Genomic DNA, 25719 nt, shown 5'->3' with positions numbered 1-25719 from the left:
CTGCTTGTTTTTTGGGCCTCACCTTTGCCTGATGAACTTGTTACTGTTAGTTATTCTGGACTACTTTTTTGTGTATCAAGCCCTGCTTGTTACAACAGTAAACCTTTTTGAACAACTCCACTCTGAATCTGAGCCTAGCAATTGTGTCCAGCCATTTCCTTTTACAAAGCCTGATAGAAGCTCTCTTAGTCAGTGGCTCATCATGTTTCAGTGTTTTACTGGACGTTTTAGGACATCCTTTATCTCTGCAGCAGTCAGATTTTGATCAACAATTTTAGTTTTGCTATTTCTTTGCTGTAGATCATGTTTTTATTGTTTTTTATGTTTTTAATTTTATAGTGTTGTCTGTCTGTATATGTATGAACTTCCCTTTGGAATGAACTTCCCTTTGGAATGAACTTCCGTTTGAAATCCCCAAAGGGAAGCTTAATAGCTTCCCTTTGGGGATTAATAAAGTTTTCCAATCAAATCTAATCTAATAACATTAGTTCAGTGTTGAAGTTCCCATAAATGCTTTTTCTTTCCATTTTAGTATTAGTAATTCTAAAATTTATGCCTGTTTTGTCATTTTTCTACATTAAATACATTAATAAATAAATAGCAGATTTCTCTCTTTTTGGGTACTCTTAAGTAAGAACCACAACAAAACCTAGTTTCCCAGTTCCCAAGTAAGGTTTTAAACAGATTTGTCTTTGATGTTGCTTGTGTTATTTCTCTCTCTACCTCAAAAAGCCTCTTTCTTGTGCAGTACCTTTAAACAGAGAGATAATATTGATATGATGGCACAGAATATGGGTCAGACAGCTTGATTTGCACGATTTACAGCGTGTGCATATTTTCATTGCATGCTCAGTTTGTTGAGCAAAGTCAGTGCAGTTCCACACATTTTATGTATAATCTCAATTTCAGTTCAAAACAATTATGCAAAATACCAGCACATTACTCATTTAAGTGCTGCAGTGTTCAGGTTAATGCTCAGCTGGATGTACAGTATTTGCGGTGAAAAGTCATCTTTAAAAACTATCTCCTGTATCCCTCACAGCTCATTCTGTTTTAGTCTGTGTAGGACTTCACTACAGTTTTGAGGCGGTTAACTTTCACCTTACTCACACCAGTTACTGTACTTTAATGCCTGAAGATCTGTGCTATTTAAACTTTCTGGGTGAAAGTGTTTGAAACCTCGAAGGGATTTTATAACTTTTTCCCTGCTGTCTGTTGAGGTGATACCTACATTTGCTCTCTGCACTGCCTTCCTCTGCATGAAGATTGTTGTCTTGGGAGAAGAAAACAGCAAACCAGCCCCGGGTTGTTACTGTTAAACTATATTCTATAATGGAATGGCTAGAGAGCAGTCCCGCGCTAATGACAGGGTGAGAACGCACATCAGAAAACATGTTTTGGGAGCTGCTGCACTTTTTTGTTTTATATTAGTACGGCATCACTTTTTCCACTTGATCTCCCTCTTGCAGCCTGCCCAGACCACCGAGAAAGAAACTGTAGAACGTTATATACCATGCTGTTTTTTGTCCACACTGGTGTTTTCGGATCCCACAAAATGCTACTTTACTCCTTCTTTCGACTGCTGCCCATTAGGGGTCACCACAGCAGATTAATCGTTTCCATCTCACCCTGTCCTCTGTATCTTCCTCTGTCACACCAACCACCTGCATGTCCTCCCTCAGCACATTCATAAACTTCCTCTTTGGCCTTCCTCGTCTCCTTCCGCCTGGTGGTTCCATCCTCAGCATCCTTCTCTCTATATAGCATTGGTCCCTCCTTTGCACATGTCCAAACCATCTCAATCTCGCCTCTTACTTTGTCTCCAAACTGTCCCACCTGAGCTGTCCTCTGATATGTTCATTCCTAATCCTGTCCATTCTTGTCACTCCCAGAGAGAATCACAACATCTTCAGCTCTTCCACATCCAACTCTGCCTCCAGTCTTTTTGTTCGTGCCATCGTCTCTAAGCGTACAACATAGCTGGTCTCACAACTGCCTTGTAAACTTTCCGCCTTCACTCTTTCAGACATTCTTTAATCACAATCACTCCTGCCACCTTTCTCTGCCCACTCCACCCTGCCTGCACTCTCTTCTTCATCTCTTGACCACACTCTCCATTACTTTGGACAGTTGACCCCAAGTATTTAAACTCATCTACTTTCACCATTTCTACTCCTTGTAACTGCACTATTTCACTGGGCTCCCTCACATTTACACACATGTACTCAGTCTTGCTCCTACTGACTTTTATTCCCCTTCTTTCCAGAGCATATCTCCACATTTCCAGGCTAGATTCAACCTGTTCTCTACTCTCACTACAAATCACACTGCCATTTGCAAACATCATAGTCCATGGAGACTCCTGTCTGATCTCATTGCCATTGCAAACAAGAAAGGACTCAGAGCTGATCCTTGGTGTAATCCCACCTCCACCTTGAATACGTCTGTCATTCTGACTGTGCATCTCACTGCTGACACACTGTCCTTGCACATATCCTGCACTACCCTCACATACTTCTCTGCCACTCCAGACTTCCTGATACAATACCACAACTCTTCTCTTAGCACCCTGTCATAAGCTTTCTCTAAGTCCAAAACACACACTGTAACTCCTTTTGGCCTTCTGTATGTGTCTCCATCAGTATTCTCAGAGCAAACATTGTATCTGTAGTGCTTTTTCTCAACATGAAACCATATTGCTGCTTAGAGATCTTCATCTGTTTTCTAAGCCTAGCTTCTACTATTCTTTCCCATTGCTTCATGGTGTGGCTGATTAACTTTATGCCTCTGTAGTTATTGCAGCTCTGCACATCACCCTTGTTCTTAAAAATAGGAACCAGCACACTCTGTCTCCACTCCTCAGGTATCCTCTCACTTCCCAAGATTTTATGAAACATTCTTGTAAGAAACTCCAGTGCCATCTCTCCTAGACATTTCCATGTCTCCACCTGAATGTCATCTGGACAAACTGCCTTTCCACTCTTCATCATTTTTCATAGCTGCCCTCATTTCATCCTTACTTATCCCTTGTACTTCCTTTTTTACTCTTACCATTTTCTTCATTCATCAGTGCCTCAAAATATTCCCTCCACCTTTTCAACACACTCTCCTCGCTTGTCACCACATTACCATCTACACCTTTTACCACCTTAATCTGCTGCATTCCCTTTCCAGCTCTGTCCCTCTGTCTGGCGAATTGGTACAAGTCATTTTCTCCTTCCTTACTATTCAACTTCTTATACACCTGTCTAAATGCCTCTTCCTTAGCTTTTGCCATTTCTCTTTTCACCTTATGCCACATCTCCTTGTACTTCTGTCTACTTTCTTCATCTCTCTGAGTATCCCAATTATTTTTTGCCACCCACTTTCTGGACATCTTCATGACACCACCAAGCCTCATTGTCTTCTTTCCGCTGTCCAGATATCACACCCAGCACCTTCCTAGCTCTCTACTTCTTCTTTTTCTTCTTCACATAAATAAGAGTGTGAATGAGACTGTCTAAATGTATTGGCCCCATGATAGACTGACAGTAGGGTGCATCAAAATATAATGCAAAATTTTAAACTGAATATATCAATTAGTCTGGGTTTTGATTTTGTTTCAGTGTACATAAAAATAGCTTTAGCAAAGTTTTATGAAAATCACTTCTATTTAGAGGTGCAACCAAACATGTGAAAATGACCAAAAACTGTTATGTGTCGGACGCAGCTCGGAGAACCGACCAGCGTTTGAAGGACCCAGTATGAAATAAGCAGAGCACGGTACAAAGGCTAACTGAATTTAATACATAACAGTGATACAAAAAACAACAAAAGAAAGTGCGGTCTGGCGTGGTGCGCTCCCAGCAGCGCTAACGGTCCGGAGCCAGAAGCTGTTCGGACCCAAGGACCCCGCCGACACCCGCCAGGTGGCCGCAACAAACCGAGTCTGTGAAAGAAGGAACCATTATGTGAGTCCACACTCTACACACAGAGAGAACACTTAAAGGTGTACAAACAGCAAACACTTCCTGGCTTGATTACTAATCAGCTTCCCAACCTGCAGGCATGGAACATCCAGTTCACAAAACTCCACTGCAGTGGAAGCCGATACATGACTAACATACAGCTCAATATAAAAAGGTGTGAGGGACACCACATTTACTGACTGTATAAATGTTAGTCACAAAATCTAACATACCTCAGGAAGTGTGCTGACGAGCGTGAGACCTCACCCCCTCCTCTTTCACAGACCGTGCATCAAACCCTGCATCCACTGATGATGAGATGGCTCCCGAGACGACGATCTCACCCGTCTGGTCACAAGGTCGAGTCTCTGGCAAATACACACTGTATACTCTAGTCTTAAATGCCACCATGTTCCAATCCATATAGATGCACCTCAGCTGTGAGTCCTGACGAGCCGCAGGTGATCAGGGTGAGGTCCTGATAACCTCAGCAACACAGCCACTCAGTCCCAAATGCAAGCCACCTGGAAGGAAAAAACAAAAGACAGAAACAAAAAGGCAGCCAGGCCCCCCAGCCATACAACAAAAAACTGGTCTTTTCTTGTATTTAGAACTCCCAACTGTCAGGGTAGGGTGAAATAAGGGAAAGCAAAATATTCTGAAGTATGCATGAACGTCTCACCATTTGGAGGCCACGATGGAAATATGGCATCTAACCTGCGCTTTATGGCTTCTACTTGTCGGGTTGTTGCCTCTCTGGAAATGTGACAAAGCTTAATTACTGGCATCAACAAGTTGCACAATCTTTCCACATGCATGCTGATCGCTTACTAAAAGGATACTGGCTTTTTCATAAAATGGTTGCAGAATGATCTTAGCCAGGGGTGCCCAAGTTCGGTCCTCGAGATCTACCTTCCTGACACTCTTAGTTGTCTCCCTGCTCCAACTCACCTGAATCCAATGAAAGACTTGTTAGCAGGCTTTTAATGAGCCTTCATTGGATTCAGGTGAGTTGGAGCAGGGAGACAACTAAGAGTGTCATGAAGGTAGATCTTGAGGACCGAACTTGGGCACCCCTGATCTTAGCAGTATCAAATATTAACCTGGCTCCAGTATTACCAGGTCGCATGGCATGAATCTGTTTGTCACAGATGTACAACATGCAGTGCAGTACCTGATGACAAGTTGGCAGTTTAAAACCTGCGATAATACCATCTTCTTTGGTAATGCTGGGGTCTAAACCATAAACTAACTTGCGGCTACTGGTTCGAGGGCCTGATCTTTGGTTTGAGGAGCCAGTAGGCAGCATCTTCTGAGAGCCTGTTGCAGAAGTAATCAATGACAGCAACCTTGGCTCCAACTTGTGAAGTGTCTGTGGAGCTCAGTTAATGGAATCCACCTAAACATATTCAAAATGAACATGTCATCATTGATAATTACTGCACAGATGTTTTGAGAGGTAAGACACATTGTACAGCATAGAATTTATAATATACGTAATAAATATGACTGGTTGAGGCTCTATGTAACACACAATATGAATATAAACTGAGAAACATGTAGAAAGCTACCAAGCACTGACCTTGTAATATTCCCAACAGTCTTTTCTGATGTTGAGTGAAATAACCCTTTGCCAAAACCAAAATCTAGTTGATTTCCGGTTGGACATCTAAATCTTAATAGATTGTAAAAATAATTTAGAAGTGTAATGACCTGAACTGGAACACTTTTAGCACTCAGACAAATTAATATTTTAAAAATGGGTTTTTGATGCATCCTAACTGACAGCCTTTCTGTAGTGTACCCTGCCTATCGGCTCCAGGACCCCCCTCTGTGACCTTTAACTGGAATAAGTGAGGTTTAGAAGCTGAATGGATGACTGTTTCAGCTTAATTAATTTGACGTGTAAATGCACATGTATTGTAAAACCAAAAAAATGTTAGCTCTATTCAGATACTTTGAGAAAATGGAATACCCCAAAAGTTTTAAGTCTAATGAACTCAAATTATTCAACCAGCAAATCAGATTTTCTCTCACTACAATAGACATGGTTAAATTGTGTTAAATCAATGTGAAGTAGTAAAATATAATGTAATGTGAAAGAGTAAAATATAATGCAATGTGAAGGAGTAAAATATAATATCATAAAAGTTTGTAAACATTTGCACTACAACACACAGAAGCAAGTGAGTATCGATCCAGTGAACTACTGGCTTTTGAACAACCTGCACAACCAACTGCTGTTCCTGTCTGAAAATTTTGTTTAACCTGTCTTATTTTCCTTTAGCTCAAAATGATTACCAAAGTCCGACCCCAATCTGGGAGTTTATTAAAGGTTATTTCCTTTAATTTTTTGTTTACTGAGGCAGACTCAGATCATACCCTGGGGTCAAACAGCAAAAAGAATATAGCACAGATGACATATTAATATACAATGCTTTGGGGCATCGGTGCTTCTGGCAGAGCTTGAAAGTTGTTGGATCAGTCTCCAAAACCTGCTGTGTGTCAAAGTGTCCTTGATGAAGTCACTGAACTCCACTTTGCTGAAATCCCAACTCTGTTTAAATCGAACAGTGTCTGGCTGCCAGGATGATGGGCAAACATGGTCACATATACAGCCTGATTTACTGAAGCTTTGCATGTGTAAAAACATACGCAAACACCATTGCACTCTTAAATACACATGCATACTGGTTTACTAACAATGCACAACGAGGACTGCATCTGTCAAATATGGTAAATCATGCATATTGTCAATTTTAATATTTTTAACTTTATGAATATGCAATTTGGGGTTGCTCTCAATTACAGCACAACATTCTGGGAGAGAACATGCAAATAGGTGATTTTTGCATATGCAACATGATTTATCAAGGTCAAAAGGACTGTTAGTGGGTGCCGATTGCAATTGCATCTGTAGGTGTGGTGTTTATTGCACTTCACAGACTGCTGCTCCAACAGCGCAGAAACTGCTGGACACAGAATATATTAAAAAAATGTCAACTTAACAATTTTATATTTGATGTACACAACATTCAATATATACAATGTACTTGAAAGTATTAATGTCAGGGTTTGAATATTTGTCTGTGTTCCTGTTTTGTTTTCTTTGGTTTGTTTTATTACTTTTCTTTTGCTGTGTTTTGTTTTTCTGTGTTCTTTCTCTTGCTGGGTTTTTCCTGCTTGGGTGTGTCTGTCACTATCTCTCTTGTCTGTCTCTTGGTGATGGGTGTTTCCTTTTCTCTGGCCACACCTTTGTTCTGGTGCTTTCTATGCACACCTTTTCCTGATTTGCTGATTATCACCTGGGGTTATATAAGCTCACTGGGTGTGTTTACTAGTTGCCAGTTTTGTTTTGTTTTGTTTTTTTGTCCCTTGTGCCTGCATTCCAGCTCTGTTCCTGTGTTCCTACTCCTGCCTACCTCATTGTGTTTTCCTGACCTCCTGCCTGTTACCTCGACTGTGCCGATTTCCTGATAATTTTTGTACTGCTGGTTTTTTTTTTTTTCTTGACTGCCTATTTGTGGTCATTTGTGGCAGAGACTGGGGACTCAGAGGCAGACTCATCCATTACCCGGGCCGAAGTCACCGAGGTGGTTAGAAAGCTCCTTGGTGGCAAGGCTCCTGGGGTGAATGAAATCCATCCTGAGTACCTTAAGTCTCTTGATGTTGTGGGACTGTCTTGGCTGACACGCCACTGCAACATCGCGTGGTGATTGGGGACAGTGCCTCTGGATTGGCAGACCGGGGTGGTGGTCCATCTGTTTAAGAAGGGGGACCGGAGGGTGTGTTCCAACAATAGGGGGATCAGACTCCTCAGCCTCCCCGGTAAGGTCTATTCCAGAGTACTGGAGAGGAGAATTCGACCGATGGTCGAACCTCAGATTCATGAGGAGCAGTGTGGTTTTTGTCCTGGTCGCGGCACACTGGACCAGCTCTACTCGCTTCATCGGGTACCCGAGGGTTCATGGGAGTTCGCCCAACCAGTCCACATGTGTTTTGTGGATCTGGAGAAGGCGTTCGACCGTGTCCCTTGGGGCACCCTGTGGGGGGTGCTCCGGGAGTACGGGGTCCTTTTGCTAAGGGCTATCCGGTCCCTGTACGACCGCAGCAGGAGCTTGGTTTGCATTGCCGGTAGTAAGTCAAACCTGTTTCCAGTGCATGTTGGCCTCCGCCAGGGCTGCCATTTGTCATCGGTTCTGTTCATTATTTTTATGGACAGAATTTCTAGGCACAGCCAGGGTGTAGAGGGGGTCTGGTTTGGGAACCACAGAATCTCATCTCTGCTGTTTGCGGACAATGTGGTTCTGTTGGCTTCGTCAAATCAGGACCTTCAGTGTGCACTGGGGCAGTTTACAGCCGAGTGTGAAGCGTCCGGGATGAAAATCAGCACCTCCAAATCTGAGGCCATGGTTCTCAACCGGAAAAATGTGCTTTGCCCTCTTCAGGTCGGTGGAGTGTCCTTGCCTCAAGTGGAGGAGTTTAAGTATCTCGTAACTGAAAGAACAAGATAGCGAGTACAAGCGGCCGAGATGAGTTTCCTCCACAGGGTGGCTGGGCGCTCCCTTGGGAGATAGGGTGAGGAGCTCGGCCACTCGGAAGGAGCTCGGAGTTGAGCCGCTGCTCCTCCACATCGAAAGGAGTCAGTTGAGGTGGCTCGGGCATCTTTTCCGGATGCCTCCTGGACGCCTTGCTGGAGAGGTGTTCCGGGCACGTCCCATTGGGAGGAGGCCCCGGGGAAGACCCAGGACACGCTGGAGGGACTACAACTCTTGGCTGGCTTGGGAACACCTTGGGGTTCCCCCGGAGGAGCTGGGGGAGGTGTGTGCGGATCGGGAGGTCTGGGCGGCTTTGCTTGAGCTGCTGCCCCCGCGACCCGACTTCGGTTAAGCGGAAGAAAATGGATGGATGGATGGATGCCTATTTGTGCACCAGCTATTGCTATCCAATTAAGTAAAGCATTTATACAACCAGAGCTGTTTGTTCGAGCCGTACATTTGTGTCCTGCACTTCCTGACCATTCAGCCTGATAATTAAGTTTATTTCAACTCTGTTCTACACAAGTAACTTAAAATAATTTTGAAGATAGATTTTTTTTAAATAAATTCATTAACAATTGGTTTTGAGGCAGCTGGTTTACTCAACATGTTTGATTTGACTGAACTTGTTGGAATTTATAATGTGCCTGATTGCCTTTTTTTGTGCTTAACCAAAAAGCAAGTATGGATTCAGTAGTGTGAAAGATTTCAACTAAGTCCTTCAAGACACCAGGGTTGTTATTGCATCTTGCTTGCATTTGTTGACATTTTTATGCTGCATTAAACTGTGGTATTGCAATTTGATGTGCATGTTAACACCAGAAAGCCAGGCTTGATCTAGTCCAGTTAGTGCATCGTGACTTTACAGGTCAAGTTGGCCAAGCCAGTTTGAGGAGATGTAACTTTATGAAGTCAGATGCAAATACAGTACAACAGATAAAAACATGCCCATGGATTTGTTCAACAGACCACAATGTCACCCGCAGGTTTAGTGATGCTGTAATAGAAAACACTCCTGCCATGTACTTTACATCCGGTAAACAACAGCTCCTGATTGAAACCTATGAGGAATTTAACATATAATAAGTTACACTAAATGTGTAGGTTAAAAGTATGCATTTATGGACCACTGCTCTTAAAAATACCCCTCATTACCATTCAAGGAGTCTCTTGTTGTCAGTTTTTGAAATCCTAGCATTGAAAATTTGTGAAGAAAGTGACTGACAACAGTTTACAATGCAGCCATAGCAAAATGGCGTAACTGTTCCACAACGCATTGCTTTATAATTTTAAATGTGTTGAAATAACTTTTAGGTAACAAACTTTTAAAGTGCATTAAATAATAGCACACCAAAAATGCAAATTAAGAAGATATACATTTTAATAACCAATAAGAACAGTTTAAAAATTAAAATGCCAAATTCATACATATCTTACAAAAAATGAAAAATTACCAATTAAATTAAGGGTAAGCAATGGAAAATATGTTTAAAGGTTTGCCTTAAATGATTCAATAGATCTGGACTTTGTAATACCCACCAGCAGACTAGGAACACAAAGGACCAGCACAACACTCCACAGCCCGCTGATGTTGTCTAAACCTCATGAACACAAAGTAAATCTGCCTCATCAAGTGCATAAGGCTTAATATGTTCCACAAGTCAAAAATGGAATATTATAATCTACTTTTGCACTCACAAGAAACCATTGAAGGGAGGTCAAAAAAGGTGTGATGTGATCAAATCTCCTAGTTTTCATCAAAACTGTAGCAGTTGTTGTCTAAATTATTGCTGATGTCTCATAAGCCAGAATAAGGTCTGATCATTACAATGTCACATAATTGAATATGTGAAGTCTGATGCTGCTTTTCATGTTGATCCGAATCAAAAGGCAAAAATTTCCATTAATCAAAAGAAGAGATCTCAGTCCAGATCAAACTGACCCGTGGCCATTGCATGCCACTACAGTGTGAAAATGCCTTTTGGATGGTTTGGACTTTCTGACAAATTACAGGTGTAGTTATCCTTACCCATTAACACCAGAAGAAGAAATGAAATGGACAATAAATGAATTAATTTACCTCACTAAAGTCTTTTCTCCTTGGTGCTGTGGCGTGCAGTAAAAATGGAAAAAGAAAAATCACTTTTGATTGCAAGTACCTTGAGGTGCTGCTGATAAAAAATTACCCTAAAAATAATAATGTAGTTATCAAATCTAATCAAATCAGTTTTATTTATATAGCACCAAATCACAACAAACAGTTGCCCCAAGGCGCTTTATATTGTAAGGCAAAGCCATACAATAATTACGGAAAAACCCCAACGGTCAAAACGACCCCCTGTGAGCAAGCACTTGGCAACAGTGGGAAGGAAAAACTCCCTTTTAACAGGAAGAAACCTCCAGCAGAACCAGGCTCAGGGAGGGGCAGTCTTCTGCTGGGACTGGTTGGGGCTGTGGGAGAGAACCAGGAAAAAGACATGCTGTGGAGGGGAGCAGAGATCAATCACTAATGATTAAATGCAGAGTGGTGCATACAGAGCAAAAAGAGAAAGAAACAGTGCATCATGGGAACCCCCCAGCAGTCTAAGTCTATAGCAGCATAACTAAGGGATGGTTCAGGGTCACCTGATCCAGCCCTAACTATAAATTTTAGCAAAAAGAAAAGCTTTAAGCCTAATCTTAAAAGTAGAGAGGGTGTCTGTCTCCCTGATCCAAATTGGGAGCTGGTTCCAGAGGAGAGGAGCCTGAAAGCTGAAGGCTCTGCCTCCCATTCTACTCTTACAAACCCTAGGAACTACAAATAAGCCTGCAGTCTGAGAGCGAAGCGCTCTATTGGGGTGATATGGTACTATGAGGTCCCTAAGATAAGATGGGACCTGATTATTCAAAACCTTATAAGAAGAAGAATTTTAAATTCTATTCTAGAATTAACAGGAAGCCAATGAAGAGAGGCCAATATGGGTGAGATATGCTCTCTCCTTCTAGTCCCTGTCAGTACTCTAGCTGCAGCATTTTGAATTAACTGAAGGCTTTTCAGGGAACTTTTAGGACAACCTGATAATAATGAATTACAATAGTCCAGTCTAGAGGAAATAAATGCATGAATTAGTTTTTCAGCATCACTCTGAGACAAGACCTTTCTAATTTTAGAGATATTGCGCAAATGCAAAAAAGCAGTCCTGCATATTTGTTTAATATGCACATTGAATGACATATCCTGATCAAAAATGACTCCAAGATTTCTCACAGTATTACTAGAGGTCAGGGTAATGCCATCCAGAGTAAAGATCTGGTTAGACACCATGTTTCTAAGATTTGTGGGGCCAAGTACAATAACTTCAGTTTTATCTGAGTTTAAAAGCAGGAAATTAGAGGTCATCCATGTCTTTATGTCTGTAAGACAATCCTGCAGTTTAGCTAATTGGTGTGTGTCCTCTGGCTTCATGGATAGATAGAGCTGGGTATCATCTGTGTAACAATGAAAATTTAAGCAATGCTGTCTAACAATACTGCCTAAGGGAAGCATGTATAAAGTGAATAAAATTGGTCCTAGCACAGAACCTTGTGGAACTCCATAATTAACCTTAGTCTGTGAAGAAGATTCCCATTTACATGAACAAATTGTAATCTATTAGAAAAATATGATTCAAACCACTGCAGCGCAGTGCCTTTAATACCTATGGCATGCTCTAATCTCTGTAATAAAATTTTATGGTCAGCAGTATCAAAAGCAGCACTGAGGTCTAACAGAACAAGCACAGAGATGAGTCCACTGTCTGAGGCCATAAGAAGATCATTTGTAACCTTCACTAATGCTGTTTCTGTACGATGATGAATTCTAAACCCTGAGTGAAACTCTTCAAATAGACCATTCCTCTGCAGATGATCTGTTAGCTGTTTTACAACTACCCTTTCAAGAATTTTTGAGAGAAAAGGAAGGTTGGAGATTGGCCTATAATTAGCTAAGATAGCTGGGTCAAGTGATGGGTTTTTAAGTAATGGTTTAATTACTGCCACCTTAAAAGCCTGTGGTACATAGCCAACTAATAAAGACAGATTGATCATATTTAAGATCAAAGCATTAATTAATGGTAGGGTTTCCTTGAGCAGCCTGGTAGGAATGGGGTCTAATAGACATGTTGATGGTTTGGAGGAAGTAACTAATGAAAATAACTCAGACAGAACAATCGGAGAGAAAGAGTCTAACCAAATACCGGCATGACTGAAAGCAGCCAAAGAGAACGATATCTCTTTGGGATAGTTATGAGTAATTTTTTCTCTAATAGTTAAAATTTTATTAGCAAAGAAAGTCATGAAGTCATTACTAGTTAAAGTTAAAGGAATACTCGGCTCAGTAGAGCTCTGACTCTTTGTCAGCCTGGCTACAGTGCTGAAAAGAAACCTGGGGTTGTTCTTATTTTCTTCAATTAGTGATGAGTAGTAAGATGTCCTAGCTTTACAGAGGGCTTTTTTATAGAGCAACAGACTCTTTTTCCAGGCTAAGTGAAGATCTTCTAAATTAGTGAGATGCCATTTCCTCTCCAACTTACGGGTTATCTGCTTTAAGCTGTGAGTTTGTGAGTTATACCACGGAGTCAGGCACTTCTGATTTAAGGCTCTCTTTTTCAGAGGAGCTACAGCATCCAAAGTTGTCCTCAATGAGGATATAAAACTATTGACGAGATAATCTATCTCACTCACAGAGTTTAGGTAGCTACTCTGCCCTGTGTTGGTATATGGCATTGGAGAACATAAAGAAGGAATCATATCCTTAAACCTAGTTACAGCGCTTTCTGAAAGACTTCTACTGTAATGAAACTTATTCCCCACTGCTGGGTAGTCCATCAGAGTAAATGTAAATGTTATTAAGAAATGATCAGACAGAAGGGGGTTTTCAGGGAATACTGTTAAGTCTTCAATTTCCATACCATAAGTCAGAACAAGATCTAAGGTATGATTAAAGTGGTGGGTGGACTCATTTACATTTTGAGCAAAGCCAATCAAGTCTAACAATAGATTAAATGCAGTGTTGAGGCTGTCATTCTCAGCATCTGTGTGGATGTTAAAATCACCCACTATAATTATCTTATCTGAGCTAAGCACTAAGTCAGACAAAAGGTCCGAAAATTCACAGAGAAACTCACAGTAACGACCAGGTGGACGATAGATAACAACAAATAAAACTGTTTTTTGGGAATTCCAATTTGGATGGACAAGACTAAGAGACAAGCTTTCAAATGAATTAAAGCTCTGTCTGGGTTTTTGATTAATTAATAAGCTGGAGTGGAAGATTGCTGCTAATCCTCCGCCTCGGCCCGTGCTACGAGTGTTCTGGCAGTTAGTGTGACTCGGGGGTGTTGACTCATTTAATCTAACATATTCATCCTGCTGTAACCAGGTTTCTGTAACGCAGAATAAATCAATATGTTGATCAATTATTATATCATTTACTAACAGGGACTTAGAAGAGAGAGATCTAATGTTTAATAGATCACATTTAACTGTTTTAGTCTGTGGTGCAGTTGAAGGTGCTATATTATTTTTTCTTTTTGAATTTTTATGCTTAAATACATTTTTGCTGGTTATTGGTGGTCTGGGAGCAGGCACCGTCTCTACGGGGATGGGGTAATGAGGGGATGGCAGGGGGAGAGAAGCTGCAGAGAGGTGTGTAAGACTACAACTCTGCTTCCTGGTCCCAACCCTGGATAGTCACGGTTTGGTGGATTTAAGAAAATTGGCCAGATTTCTAGAAATGAGAGCTGCTCCATCCGAAGTGGGATGGATGCCGTCTCTCCTAACAAGACCAGGTTTTCCCCAGAAGCTTTATGAGGAAAGGAATCCACTCATCCACTCATCCCTCTTCAAACTAAACTTGTGGTGCATTTTCTCAAACAATATGAGCGTTAAGGCAGTTTAGAAGAATCACCTGTAAAAGCTTCTGAATGACTATTTTGCTATAATTTGTGGTTAATTTTTGGCTGAATTTAGGAGCCTTACTGAAGAAGCCATGCCTACTTCAATTTTAGAACAGTTGGTGGGGGGGTTCCACAAATTAAGACAAGGTCTCCAGAGTATAACTTTGGATCTTCACACATCAGGTTTCTCAAGATGAATCATGGTACCACAAGCACTGCTCACTGCTTCTTGTCATTTACACTCCACTTTTCTTGGATCTCCATCATTTACTTGTATTTAATGTGTGTCATCCTACACTTAATCATCTGAAGGGGGTATAGAGGTTAGAGGTTAATTTGACTTTGAAGATCACATTTCTGTATTTGGCCTTTCTTAAATGCATTAGGAGAGGAGGTGCCCACTGACCACTGCACAGATGATGCTCCACCCCAAGAAGTGGCCTGTGAAGTGCCCTGTCCTGGAGACTGTGTGGTTGGCTCCTGGTCTTCCTGGTCACCGTGTTCACACAGTTGTGCCACCAAACATGCAGAGGGCCGACAGAGTCGCACCCGTGAAGTACTGGCCTTCCCTGGAAAGGGTAATGAATTAAATCGGGTGCAGAAGGAGCGTTTGGGAGTTGTCTTGTGCACCTGCTTAAAGTTAAAATAAGCACAGTTTATATCCAGATGTTTGATTGCATGAAACTGAGCTGCTGCTTCTAGTTTTGTTTTTTAAATCTTTGAGACACTTTCCAACTCTTCCACATAACATACAGTACTGTGCAAGAATTTTAGGCGCATTTAATGCTTCATAAAATCTTTAAAAATTATGCACGCCTGTCATATGTATAAATAAATAAAATGTGTGATGGATTTCAACTTTAATGATAATCAAAATGAAAATTGGGTTCTATTTATGTAAGATTTTTTCAGGATATAAGTCATACCAGAGTATAAACTATTTTATACTATTAAAAAACTATTTCAAGAAAAATAAGTCACATTTTTCTTGAAATAGTTTTTTAATAGTATAAAATAGTTTATACTCTGGTATGACTTAATGTATGAGTAATGGAGTTTTACAATCATCTTAATATTGCATGAGCATTTGCAACTGTTTATGTGATATTCTACAGGCCAGTACACTTGCAAAGAAATGATTTATATTATTAATATTATTATTTTGTAACAAAAAATATAGTTCATATATTCACTTTTGTTGGAATTGATTTGGTGTTGACATGCTAATAAAAAGGGGGTGGGGGGAGGCACATCCAGTGCTACATTTATTGTAACGCTGCATTGCCTAAAACAGTACTGTATATAATGTCCATATGAGTTTGGTCTCCTAGATTAGGTCAGAGGGTGTGGCATGTTCTCATTGTCATCTCCTTCATTTCTATTATTTGATTCATACCTGTTATGTGGCTTTGTTGCTCTTCCTGAAAGCAATCTTTTTTGTTGAGCCAAAGAAGGCAGCTTTGTTGCAAAGCAAGGATATTGGTTTGAAGCCTACCTTGATAACTTCAGTACAGGCTGCACCAATTTGAAAGGTGTGCAGATCAGGATAAATTAGTGATAGTTCAGAGTTTTGGAACAATTACAGGAAGTTGAGTCATCACCCATTAAACAGTTGAAGAAAAGAAACTGACAATAATTTAATTTACCTGACTGAAACGGTCTTCCTTTCCACTGCTGCCCCCTTTTCGCCTCATTAAAGACAAAACCGTATCCATTTTGCTTTTGTCAATGCAGCAGACAGAAAAGTTTTCTGTATTTGCTTATTTGCAATCAGAAGTCATAACTATCAGAAAGATGCCAGAATGATGGTTTTTAATATCATACAAAAAGGTTAGTAATTACGTACACTTCAGAATTCACCAGAACATACCATATTAAGGTTATTCTTACAAAAAGATTTTTCACTCCCTTGTATCGTGTTTGCCCTGTGACAGACTGGCATCCTGTCCAGGGTGTACCCCGCCTCATGCCCTATGACTGCTTGGTTTTAGGTGGTTGCACTTGGTTAGTGTGGCTCTGAGCACTTTCACATCCGTGTCGGGTATTTCTGTATGTTTAGTGTTATCCCATATCTTCAATAAGTTGGATGCTCACTGTTACTGCAACACAAATCTACCTACGGTATCAATAAAGTAACTTGAACCTGAGTAGGCTCCATTCCCTCCCATGGGCAAGATAATTTATGTGAAATATTGTGCATGTTATAGCTGTTGCACCATGAACAGATGCGCTGTGCCGCATCAGTGTGTCATTGTGTGTGTCAGAGGCTCAGTGCAGTGCCCCATAACGCAGCTGAATGGGATGTCACTGCTGTAATACATGTATTATTACATGTTCAACTCTTACCTCTTTAGCAGGTATGATGTGGAAATGTTTCCCCAGCCCATGACAACATAAATAAACATGCAACTCACCTCTGGTACCCCAGAAGTGGTCCATGCAGCGCAGACAGCAGTCAGGGACTGCAGCATGTGACAAAGTCCCTTTCACCCGGCTGCGCTGTGTGCTGGAAACATTGATCGGCTCACAACTGCATCATCCGGTTTGGCATGAATAAATCCTATGTGAACTGGCATCTTGCACCGATAATCCAACTGGAGTTGTGTTAAGATGCATATCAAGTACTCTGAAATGGCCACAACTAAAGGAAAAAAGAAATGATGGATTGGCAAAAAATTAAGAGTTTCAAAAAAAGAGAAAAAAAGGTTCGCTGGCTGTGTCTGAAGAAGGTTGTGTGCAATGGTGAAAGTTGGCCAGCACAGTTCAGCAGCAGTTATAGAGTCCAGCTGGATGAATAAAATCTAGCAATGCTACAGTGATTGGAGCATTATACTGATCAAACACCTAAAGGGATTTTTTCTGAACTGTACAACAGTGTGCATGTGGAGCAGCTCATTCAGCCATTATGAACACACATACACACAGCTGAGCGAACATTTCGGCCACACACTCATATGCTGGTTTGATCACCTGTTCTATGCATGCAAATGGGTGAACTCCATCATGTGAGAGACACACACTCCTGCCAGCACCCCCTCCTCCTCAGAGAGGTCAGTGAGTGCTGGGAATGTGAAGATGAGCGAAGATGTGTTCGTGTGGGTGCGTGAGTGACAGCTTCAATGTCGGTGACGTCTAACAGCAGTCTGTTCCATCTGACTGTTGTCTAAATATGTTTGGGCTGCGTTCTGGCACAGCTGACCACACCTCTATCCCTCCTGACTGCATCAGGATTATGACCATTTTTGCTGTGTCGGCCTGGTTCCTTGATTGCTCAAATATATCCACTTTGTCTAAGATGTGCAGATGTGTGCGCACTTTTGAACTGTTGCTTTTACATACAGATGATCCATTATGCACATTGAACAAAAGTCTTAAACGCAGTTGCAGATCAGGCATATACATTTTGTGCTTCCATTAAATAGCAATCACAGTTTTAATTGCCTGAATAAGAAATTTTAATATAACATAAAGCTGCTGCACGTAAGGTTTCTAATCACCCATTTATAGAAATGTGTATTAAAAAATGTAATTGTAGTTGAAGAACTTAATTTTTTTTGTGTCACTTCCATGCATCCACTCATTTATATCTTTTATAAAGGATTCAAAGGATTCAAGGATTCAAAAGAATTTTATTGTCATATGCACAAAGGAACATGTTCCCTGCACAATGAAATGTGATTACTGCATTTAACCCATCCTAATTGCCAGTTAGGAGCAGAAGTCACCTTTGGGTGCCCGGGGACCAGCTCCAGATGTATATCCCTGCCTTAGGTCAACAGCAGGGCTGAGCAAACCTTGACCGGCCTCATGACGACAGACAACACACACATAACACACACATAAGCAGGCCCGGTACATGAACACATATAAAAAGCACACACAAAGTAAAACTTGGGAAAGAAAAACCTTCATTGCTGCTGCATTGAATCACGCAGCAGCAAAGCAGGAAAAAAAAAACATCAGCACAATGAACAATGATCACACACAACAACAGGACGAGAGACGACGACCGAGATTTGTAAGAGTCCAGTTATCAGACAGAACACCCAGATGCCGCCTTTAGGCGCCATCAACGGCCTTGTTCGACCAAACTGGAGGGAGGAGGGGCCCAACCCTGAACAGTCCACTGTCCACAGTCAACGTCAGAGCTGGAGAACCTGAGGGTGGGGGGAGACGAGGGGGGGGTGAGGCATGAGCGTTGTTCTTCTCCAGGAGGTTTTTATCACAGCGGCCTTGAAGTGCAGCTGTGTTTTGGGAAGCCGAATGAAAATCTAGATTAAAATTACTTTTATAACCTTTTTTGCCATTATTCTAGCCCCTATGTACCAGCTCGGGCCCTGTGTTCTCAGGGTGCAGGACTTCTGTGTGTTCCCAGGGTGAATAAAAAGTCTGCCGGTCACAGAACTTTTTCCTATCATGCCCCAGCTCTGTGGAACGATCTGCCGGCACACATTCGGCAGTCGGACACTGTGGAGACCTTTAAATCATGTTTAAAGACTCATTTATTTTCCCTGTTTTATCATTAGTGTTATGATGTGTTTTTAATCTTGTATTCTTTTACTGCTGTTTTTCTTTTATGGTTGTTTTTATTGTTTTAAATTTTTAATTGTTTTTTATGGTGTGAAGTGCCTTGAGACGATTTTGTCGTGAATTGGCGCTATATAAATTAATAAATTTGATTTGATTTGATTTATTCTATAATTGCAGTGTATTTCTGTCATCTGTGTAATTCCAGCATGTTCATAAAATCATCACAAAAGTGAACTGGCAAAGAACTTTTAGAAATTAGCTCCACAAACCTTGTTTCAGAACTATAATGGTCCTCAGGGATCTATTTTAATTTCACTTAAATACCATCAAGCTGATATGCACATTCTGCATTGGCCTAAAAATGCCAACCAGCAAAGTGGATTTACTGTAGTTATCAAACCAGTATCAGTTAGCATGTTGCCATTAACATCTTGATTAAAACAGATGGCAATTCATCTGGCCTTTGTGTTATTATGGGCTGTTCTTCACAACTATCACTTTTCAGTCAAATTACATGTATAAAAAACAGAGTTTTAGTAGATAACGTACAATGGACGTAGGATTTTTACAAATAAAAAGTGATTAATTCAGTAAAATATAATTATAAATGATAAGAGTTTGCAGGAATAGAGTGTATACTTATACTTATGGAGATTGAAGGCCTGGGCCGTTATGGTCTTGGTACCGTTGGAGAACCCTTCAGTACTACTGGAATAACTTTGTTTTCAATGAACACTTTCTCTGATGCATGCACGTACACTTGGTGCTGAGAACTCCACTGGTTAAAACCAAAGCGATGCCTGTATTTTTCCTGGTGGCAGCAGATAGGTGGCTCCTTTCAAGAACTGATGATGGACCAGTTATCTGCCTGGGTGACTTTGCAGCCTAGTCTCACTTTTTTGACTAAGTTGACAGTCTAATGCTAACCCTAACCATAACCCTTATTTCCTGCTCCCCCACATCACCCCAAATTTTGTGATGCCATCACGAAAATCTACTACATTTTGCAACTGTATCACAAACCGATAGATGAAATCACCTGTTGTGATGCTGCCACCATTTAGCACAAGAAAGTGTTGGATCAAAGTTATTGTTGTGTTTTCCAATATCCTGCCCCCTGGTGGCCACAAAATTTAACTGGTCTGAGATTTTCATGAGGTGAACAAGTTCCATCTTGATCCACAAAGTATTTGCCAAGATATTGTGTGTAACACACACACACACACACACACACACACACACATAGCCACTGAGATGCATTCACAGAGTTACCGCTTCCTCAATCTGCTCTGCTTTCGACAGCACAGGTAATTGGCAAAAACAAATATGAACAGGAGATTGATAGAGTGAAAACCTGAAGAGCATGTTGCAAAATACTGTGGGTGTACTTTGGCCTTAAAATTTCAAAGATTCATTTAGCCATTTTTCATTTGAGCAACACTTATCACATGAGGAGAACATCCATTATCAAAAGCTAGGATTTTTGGCCAGAGTTTTGCTGTGAGTTCCAACACCGGTGTTGTGTTTTGAAATGAGACAGCAGAGCTTTTTGGCAGTGAGCTGCTACTGACTAATCCCTGTTACCAAACACATATCAGCAGCTACAGCTGATGAAAGAATCTCACAGCTTAAGCCAGGTTTCACACTGTGTTGTTTATTACCACATTACTGGCTATCTGTTTGCTGTCACTGGGACTGTGAGTGTGTTGGATTTGTTTTTCTACTTCCTCATGTTTGTTAGAGTATACGCTGGCGTGAGAAAGTGATGGAAGACTGAAAGGTTTGTGTGTATATTTGAAGATTTCATCTATGTTCTTCTCACATTTCTTTGTGGGGTTTATGGCACTCTCCAAATGACACCAATGAATCACAATTCCACTTCAAACGTGGTGTCCTCCGTTTTACCTCCTTTTAGTTTGTACTCATGTTGTCCAAATAATAACACTGGGAATGTGTCTTGGTCCTGAAAAATGGTACATACATGATTTATTGAGTTACAGGATCACAAATTGCATTTCCTGTGTATCAACCCAAAGAAACCATACACACAAGCTGAAGACTGAATTCAAAACCTGGAAAAAACTTTTCTGTTTGGCAGATGTCTTTGAGGACAGGGGCCTCTGGGCTTATGTGCTGAATTTTGGTGTTATGTTTTCATGACACTTCTCCATCCGTATGTCCGGTTGTCCATCCAGGCATCCCTCTGTAACCTTGTTGTTTCCACACATTAAAGAACACCTGGTCTGATTCGAACCATTTCTTGATAGTGTACTGTAGGAGGTAAGAGGAAGATTTCTTTTCCAAAATGAGCATCATGCATTATCCAAGATGGCCACTTTGTACACCATTTTGATTTTTGTTTCTGCATAATAACTAAAGAACAGCATGGATGGTGGCCAAGTGATTAAGTGCATGTTTTCAGTGCAGAAGGTTGCTAGTTCAGACCCACCCATGTCATTTGTGTTAGGAAGGGTATCTGGCATAGAACATGTGCTAAATCAATATGCAGATCCACATCAGGACTGAGTGACAGACTAAAGAACTCTTCATCTGACTGAAACCATTTCTTGGTGGTGAATTGGTGGATGGTAGTAGAAGGTTTCCTTGGAAAATAGGATCATCTGGTATACAGTTTAGAGTATGGCTGAGTGGATACTTCTCATTTGATTTGTGCTTGTATGTCACATGACATGGATTATTCATCCCATTTGGAAATTAATTTTTCCATCAAATTTCTACTCCCAACACCACATAATGACAACATGAAAAGTTTTTTTTTGCAATTTAAAAAAAAAAAAAAACTAAGAAATCACATGCACATAAGTATTCACAGCCTCTGTACAATACTTTAATAGAATAGTCTTTATTATCATTGTAAGGGGAGTACAACAAAATTGGGGATGCTCCCGCAAAGCTACTGTACACTACAAAAAGTGTTTAAGAGCAAGACAAACAAGACCAGGATCACAAGGGAAGAAGGTATTCACTTAAAACAGAGACATGAAGAGTGAAGGAATAGCATACAGTATGAGGTACAAATGGGGAAGGTAGGTTTATGGGTCCTCTGCCAGTGTGCTACTAATGCTGGAGGATGTTGGCCTTTGTAGCTAGTTAAGGCCTGAATCCCCCTCCATATCGAATGTGGGTTATTGTCTGTCAGGTATCCCCGTGTTCCTTTTGTAGGAGTACTGACTCTGTCTGATGCTCCTGCTCAGGTCAGCTCTGGCGGTGCTGTCGAGAGCTCTGTCTCCCATCCTGAAGGCCAAGTTACAAGCTCTGATCGGAGTCTGGACTCTTTGTCATCCAGTGCTTCCTTTTTGGAAAGACTTGGATGCTTCTGTCCTCTGGGACATTTTCTACACACCACCTAATGTAGAAGAAGACAGACTCTGTGTGTGTGTGTGTGTGTGTGTGTGTGTGTGTGTGTGTGTGTGTGTGTGTGTGTGTGTGTGTGTGTGTGTGTGTGTGTGTGTGTGTGTGTGTGTGTGTGTGTGTGTGTGTGTGTGTGTGTCCAGGTCCTGATCTTCAAAAATGCAGCAAAGCAGGCCTCCACAAGGGCATTTCTAGACCAGGCTTTGATGGTCTGGGTGGCTGGTTTGTTTGCCTCCTGAGGGGGGATGTGTGTGAGAGAGAGGTGATCTGATTGTCTGAGGTGGGGAAGGGAGTCGCTCTGTAGACGTGCTGTATGTTAGAATAAACATGATCAAGTTTTCTCCCGTGGTTGCACACTTAACATGCTGGTGGTGACCCCTCTGTTGTTTAGACACCATGATCTGAAGCAAGCAAGTGCTGTGCTGATGTTAGCATTGGTATATATGTAAACAGCAGTCACAATAGCTACCGTTAGCTCCCGTGGCAAGTAGGTCAGCACTGGACAGACATGGCCTCTTGGGCCGATGAGCACCTTTGATGTACCTTTGGCAGCAATTAAAACCTCAAGTCTTCTTGAATATGATGCCACATGCTTGGCACACCAAACTTTAGGCAACTTTGCCTATTCCTCTTTGCAACACCTCTGAAGCTCCATCAGACTGGATGGGGAGCATCGCTGTACAGCCATTTTCAGTTCTTTACAGAGATGTTCAATCGGATTCAGGTCTGGGCTCTGGCTGGGCCACTCAAGGACATTTACAGAGTTGTCCTGAAGCCACTCCTTTGATATCTTGGCTGTGTGCGTAGGGTCATTGTGCTGAAAGATGAACCATCACTCTAGTCTGAGGTCAAGAGCACTCTGGAGCAGGTTTTCATCCAGGATGTCTCTGTACATTGGTGCATTCATTTTTTTCTCAATCCTGACTAGTCTTCCAGTTCCTGCTGCTGAAAAACATCCCCACAGCATGATGCTGCCACCGCCATCCTTCAGTGTAGGAGTGGTGCTGGGATTCCTCTAAACATGACTCCTGGCATTCACAACAAAGAGTTCAATTGTTGTTTCATCACACCAGAGAATTTGGTTTCTCATGGTCTGACAGTCCTTCAGGTGCCTTTTGACAAACTCCAGTTAGGATGCCATGTGTCTTTTACTAAGGAACGGCATCTGTCTGGCCACTCCACCATACAGGCCTGATTCAAGGAGTGCTGCAGAGATGGTTGTCCTTCTGGAAGGTTCTCCCCACAGAGGAATGCTGGAGCTCTGACAGAGTTACCATCAGGTTCCCAGACTAAGGCCCTTCACCCCCAATTGCTTAATTTAGATAATTTAGACAGTCATCTTTAGGATCCTGGTGGATCTGTGCTTTTCCCATTTTGAAATGATGGAGACCACTGTGCTCATTGAACCTTCAAAGCAGCACATATGTTTGATGACCCTTCCCCAGATTTGTGCCTCAAGACAGTCCTGTCTCTACAGACAATTCCTTTGACTTAATGCTTGGTTTGTGCTCTGACATGCACTGTCAACTGCGGAACCTTATATGTAGACAGTTGTGTGCTTTTCCAAATCATGTCCAATCAACTGAATTATCTCAGGTGGACTACAATTAAGCTGTAGAAATGTCTCAAGGGTGATCAGTGGAAACAGGATGGGGAATTGTCTGTAGAATCTTGGTGAAAAAATGAATTTCATCCATTTTGGAATAAGGACATAACAAAATGTGGAAAAAGTGAAGCCCTGTGAAGACTTTCCGGATGCACTGTACTTTCAAAGACAACATGGTGATGTGGTGTATGCAAATCAGCATTTGAGGGTGTGTCTGTGTCCATTCATCTAAAAAGCTGAGAGCAGGCCCTGTGCATGGATGCAAACTTACATGATCATTGAGATTTATGAGGGTGAGCTGAAAAGTTATCCTTTCATCATGGTTATTTAAATAAAAAGCAAGACATCAAAGTGAAACTGGCATGAGAATAATCATTACTTTCTGACTATCTGTAACCAAACGGTTTTTGACTGCAAATTCAGACGTGCAGAATCTCCTGCGCTCAGTCGTTAGTAAAAAATATGGCAAAATGGACATGCATTTAGATCAATGTTCTGTTGCTGAATTCATCACTGTGGAGGGTTGTGCAGCCATGGATGTTCATTAGCAAAAATCTATGGCAATGCCTGTGTGGACATCATTATAGTGAAAATCCAGCCACCAGGAGTCTCCACGACCAAACCCATAGCAGGTGGCCGACAACAGCCACAGATGAACAGCAAGTGCGGGTGTCATGGCATAGAACTCACACAACTTTAGGAACATGGCAACATTGTCAACTCTGACCCATATGTGGACACTTCATAGAAGATGCATGCACTCTTGCAGTGGGATCATCTTGGAAAAAACACAGTTCTTCATGATGGCAATGCTTGCACACACGAGTCAACAAACACAAACAAATTTCAGGATATCTTACCACACCCACCGCACAGTCTAATGCCCTCTGACTTTTTTCCTTTTTCCCAAGCTGAAAGAACACTTGGCACAGCAACACAAATAATGCAGAAGTGCAAGAAGAAGAGGAAAAAGACCCTTTTATTGTCATTGTACATACATACAATGAAATCTGTCATCTGCTTTTAACGGTTTATAGAGACCTTAGAACCATGCAACCCCATGTGTTATTTTGGAATCACTACACAACACTTATGAAAATCTCCTTTTTTTTTTTTTTTTTTTTTTACTTTGTAACATCATTTCTAACACTCAATGGTATGTACTCTTCAACCTGTTAAAGTCCACTGCAGAAAATATTCTGTGCTTTGTAGCAGGTCCGACAATGTAGTGGATCTGAGATCGTATCGGTACTGCAGTTACTGAGGTCGCTCAGTTCTTGAGGCCTCTTTTACCCATTTGAACCCATCCTAATTAAAGCTTACAACTCCAGATGTAGAGACACTGCCTTGGTCATTGGCAGAGAAAGGCGCAGACCTAAATCAGCATGTTTTGATTGTGGGAGGACACCTACGTAGACATGGGGAGAACATGCAGACTCCACACAGAAAGGCCGGGCAGCAATTCTTGCTGTGAGGTATCAGTGCTAACCACTAAGCTACCATGCTACCTGCAAGCAGCTGATACTGAGAGAAGACACGGTGTGGGATGCAAAAACTTGTTTGGCATTGGTGTAACAGAAGGTGGCAGTTGAAGTGTTATGGATGCCTGACAGAGAACATTCCTGTCTGCCCAGTGCAATGCACGGGGCTGATATAGCAGGTCATCACCATGGACAGCTCCACCTGCAAAAAAAAGTACACCAAGCTATATTTATCTTAGTCTTCTCCACTTATGTGAACATCAAGAGCATGAGTCTTGACCTCCAGCTTTTTTAAGCTGAAAGAACACTTGAAGGGACACAGTTACACCA

General features: G+C 41.4%; 1 protein-coding gene across 1 annotated transcript in view; it reads left to right on the top strand.

The window, feature by feature from the left end:
• The window catches only part of thsd7ba (thrombospondin, type I, domain containing 7Ba), a 553518-nt gene that overhangs the window by 307792 nt on the left and 220007 nt on the right, over positions 1-25719 (top strand). Inside the window, exon 8 of the mRNA XM_034186086.1 lies at positions 14787-14978. Within this exon, the coding sequence (XP_034041977.1) occupies positions 14787-14978 (192 nt within the window). The remainder of the gene's footprint in view (positions 1-14786; positions 14979-25719) is intronic.

This window comes from Thalassophryne amazonica, chromosome 14 (assembly GCF_902500255.1).
Source record: "Thalassophryne amazonica chromosome 14, fThaAma1.1, whole genome shotgun sequence".
Classification (NCBI taxonomy): domain Eukaryota; kingdom Metazoa; phylum Chordata; class Actinopteri; order Batrachoidiformes; family Batrachoididae; genus Thalassophryne; species Thalassophryne amazonica.
This window is presented reverse-complemented; position numbering and strand designations above follow the sequence as displayed.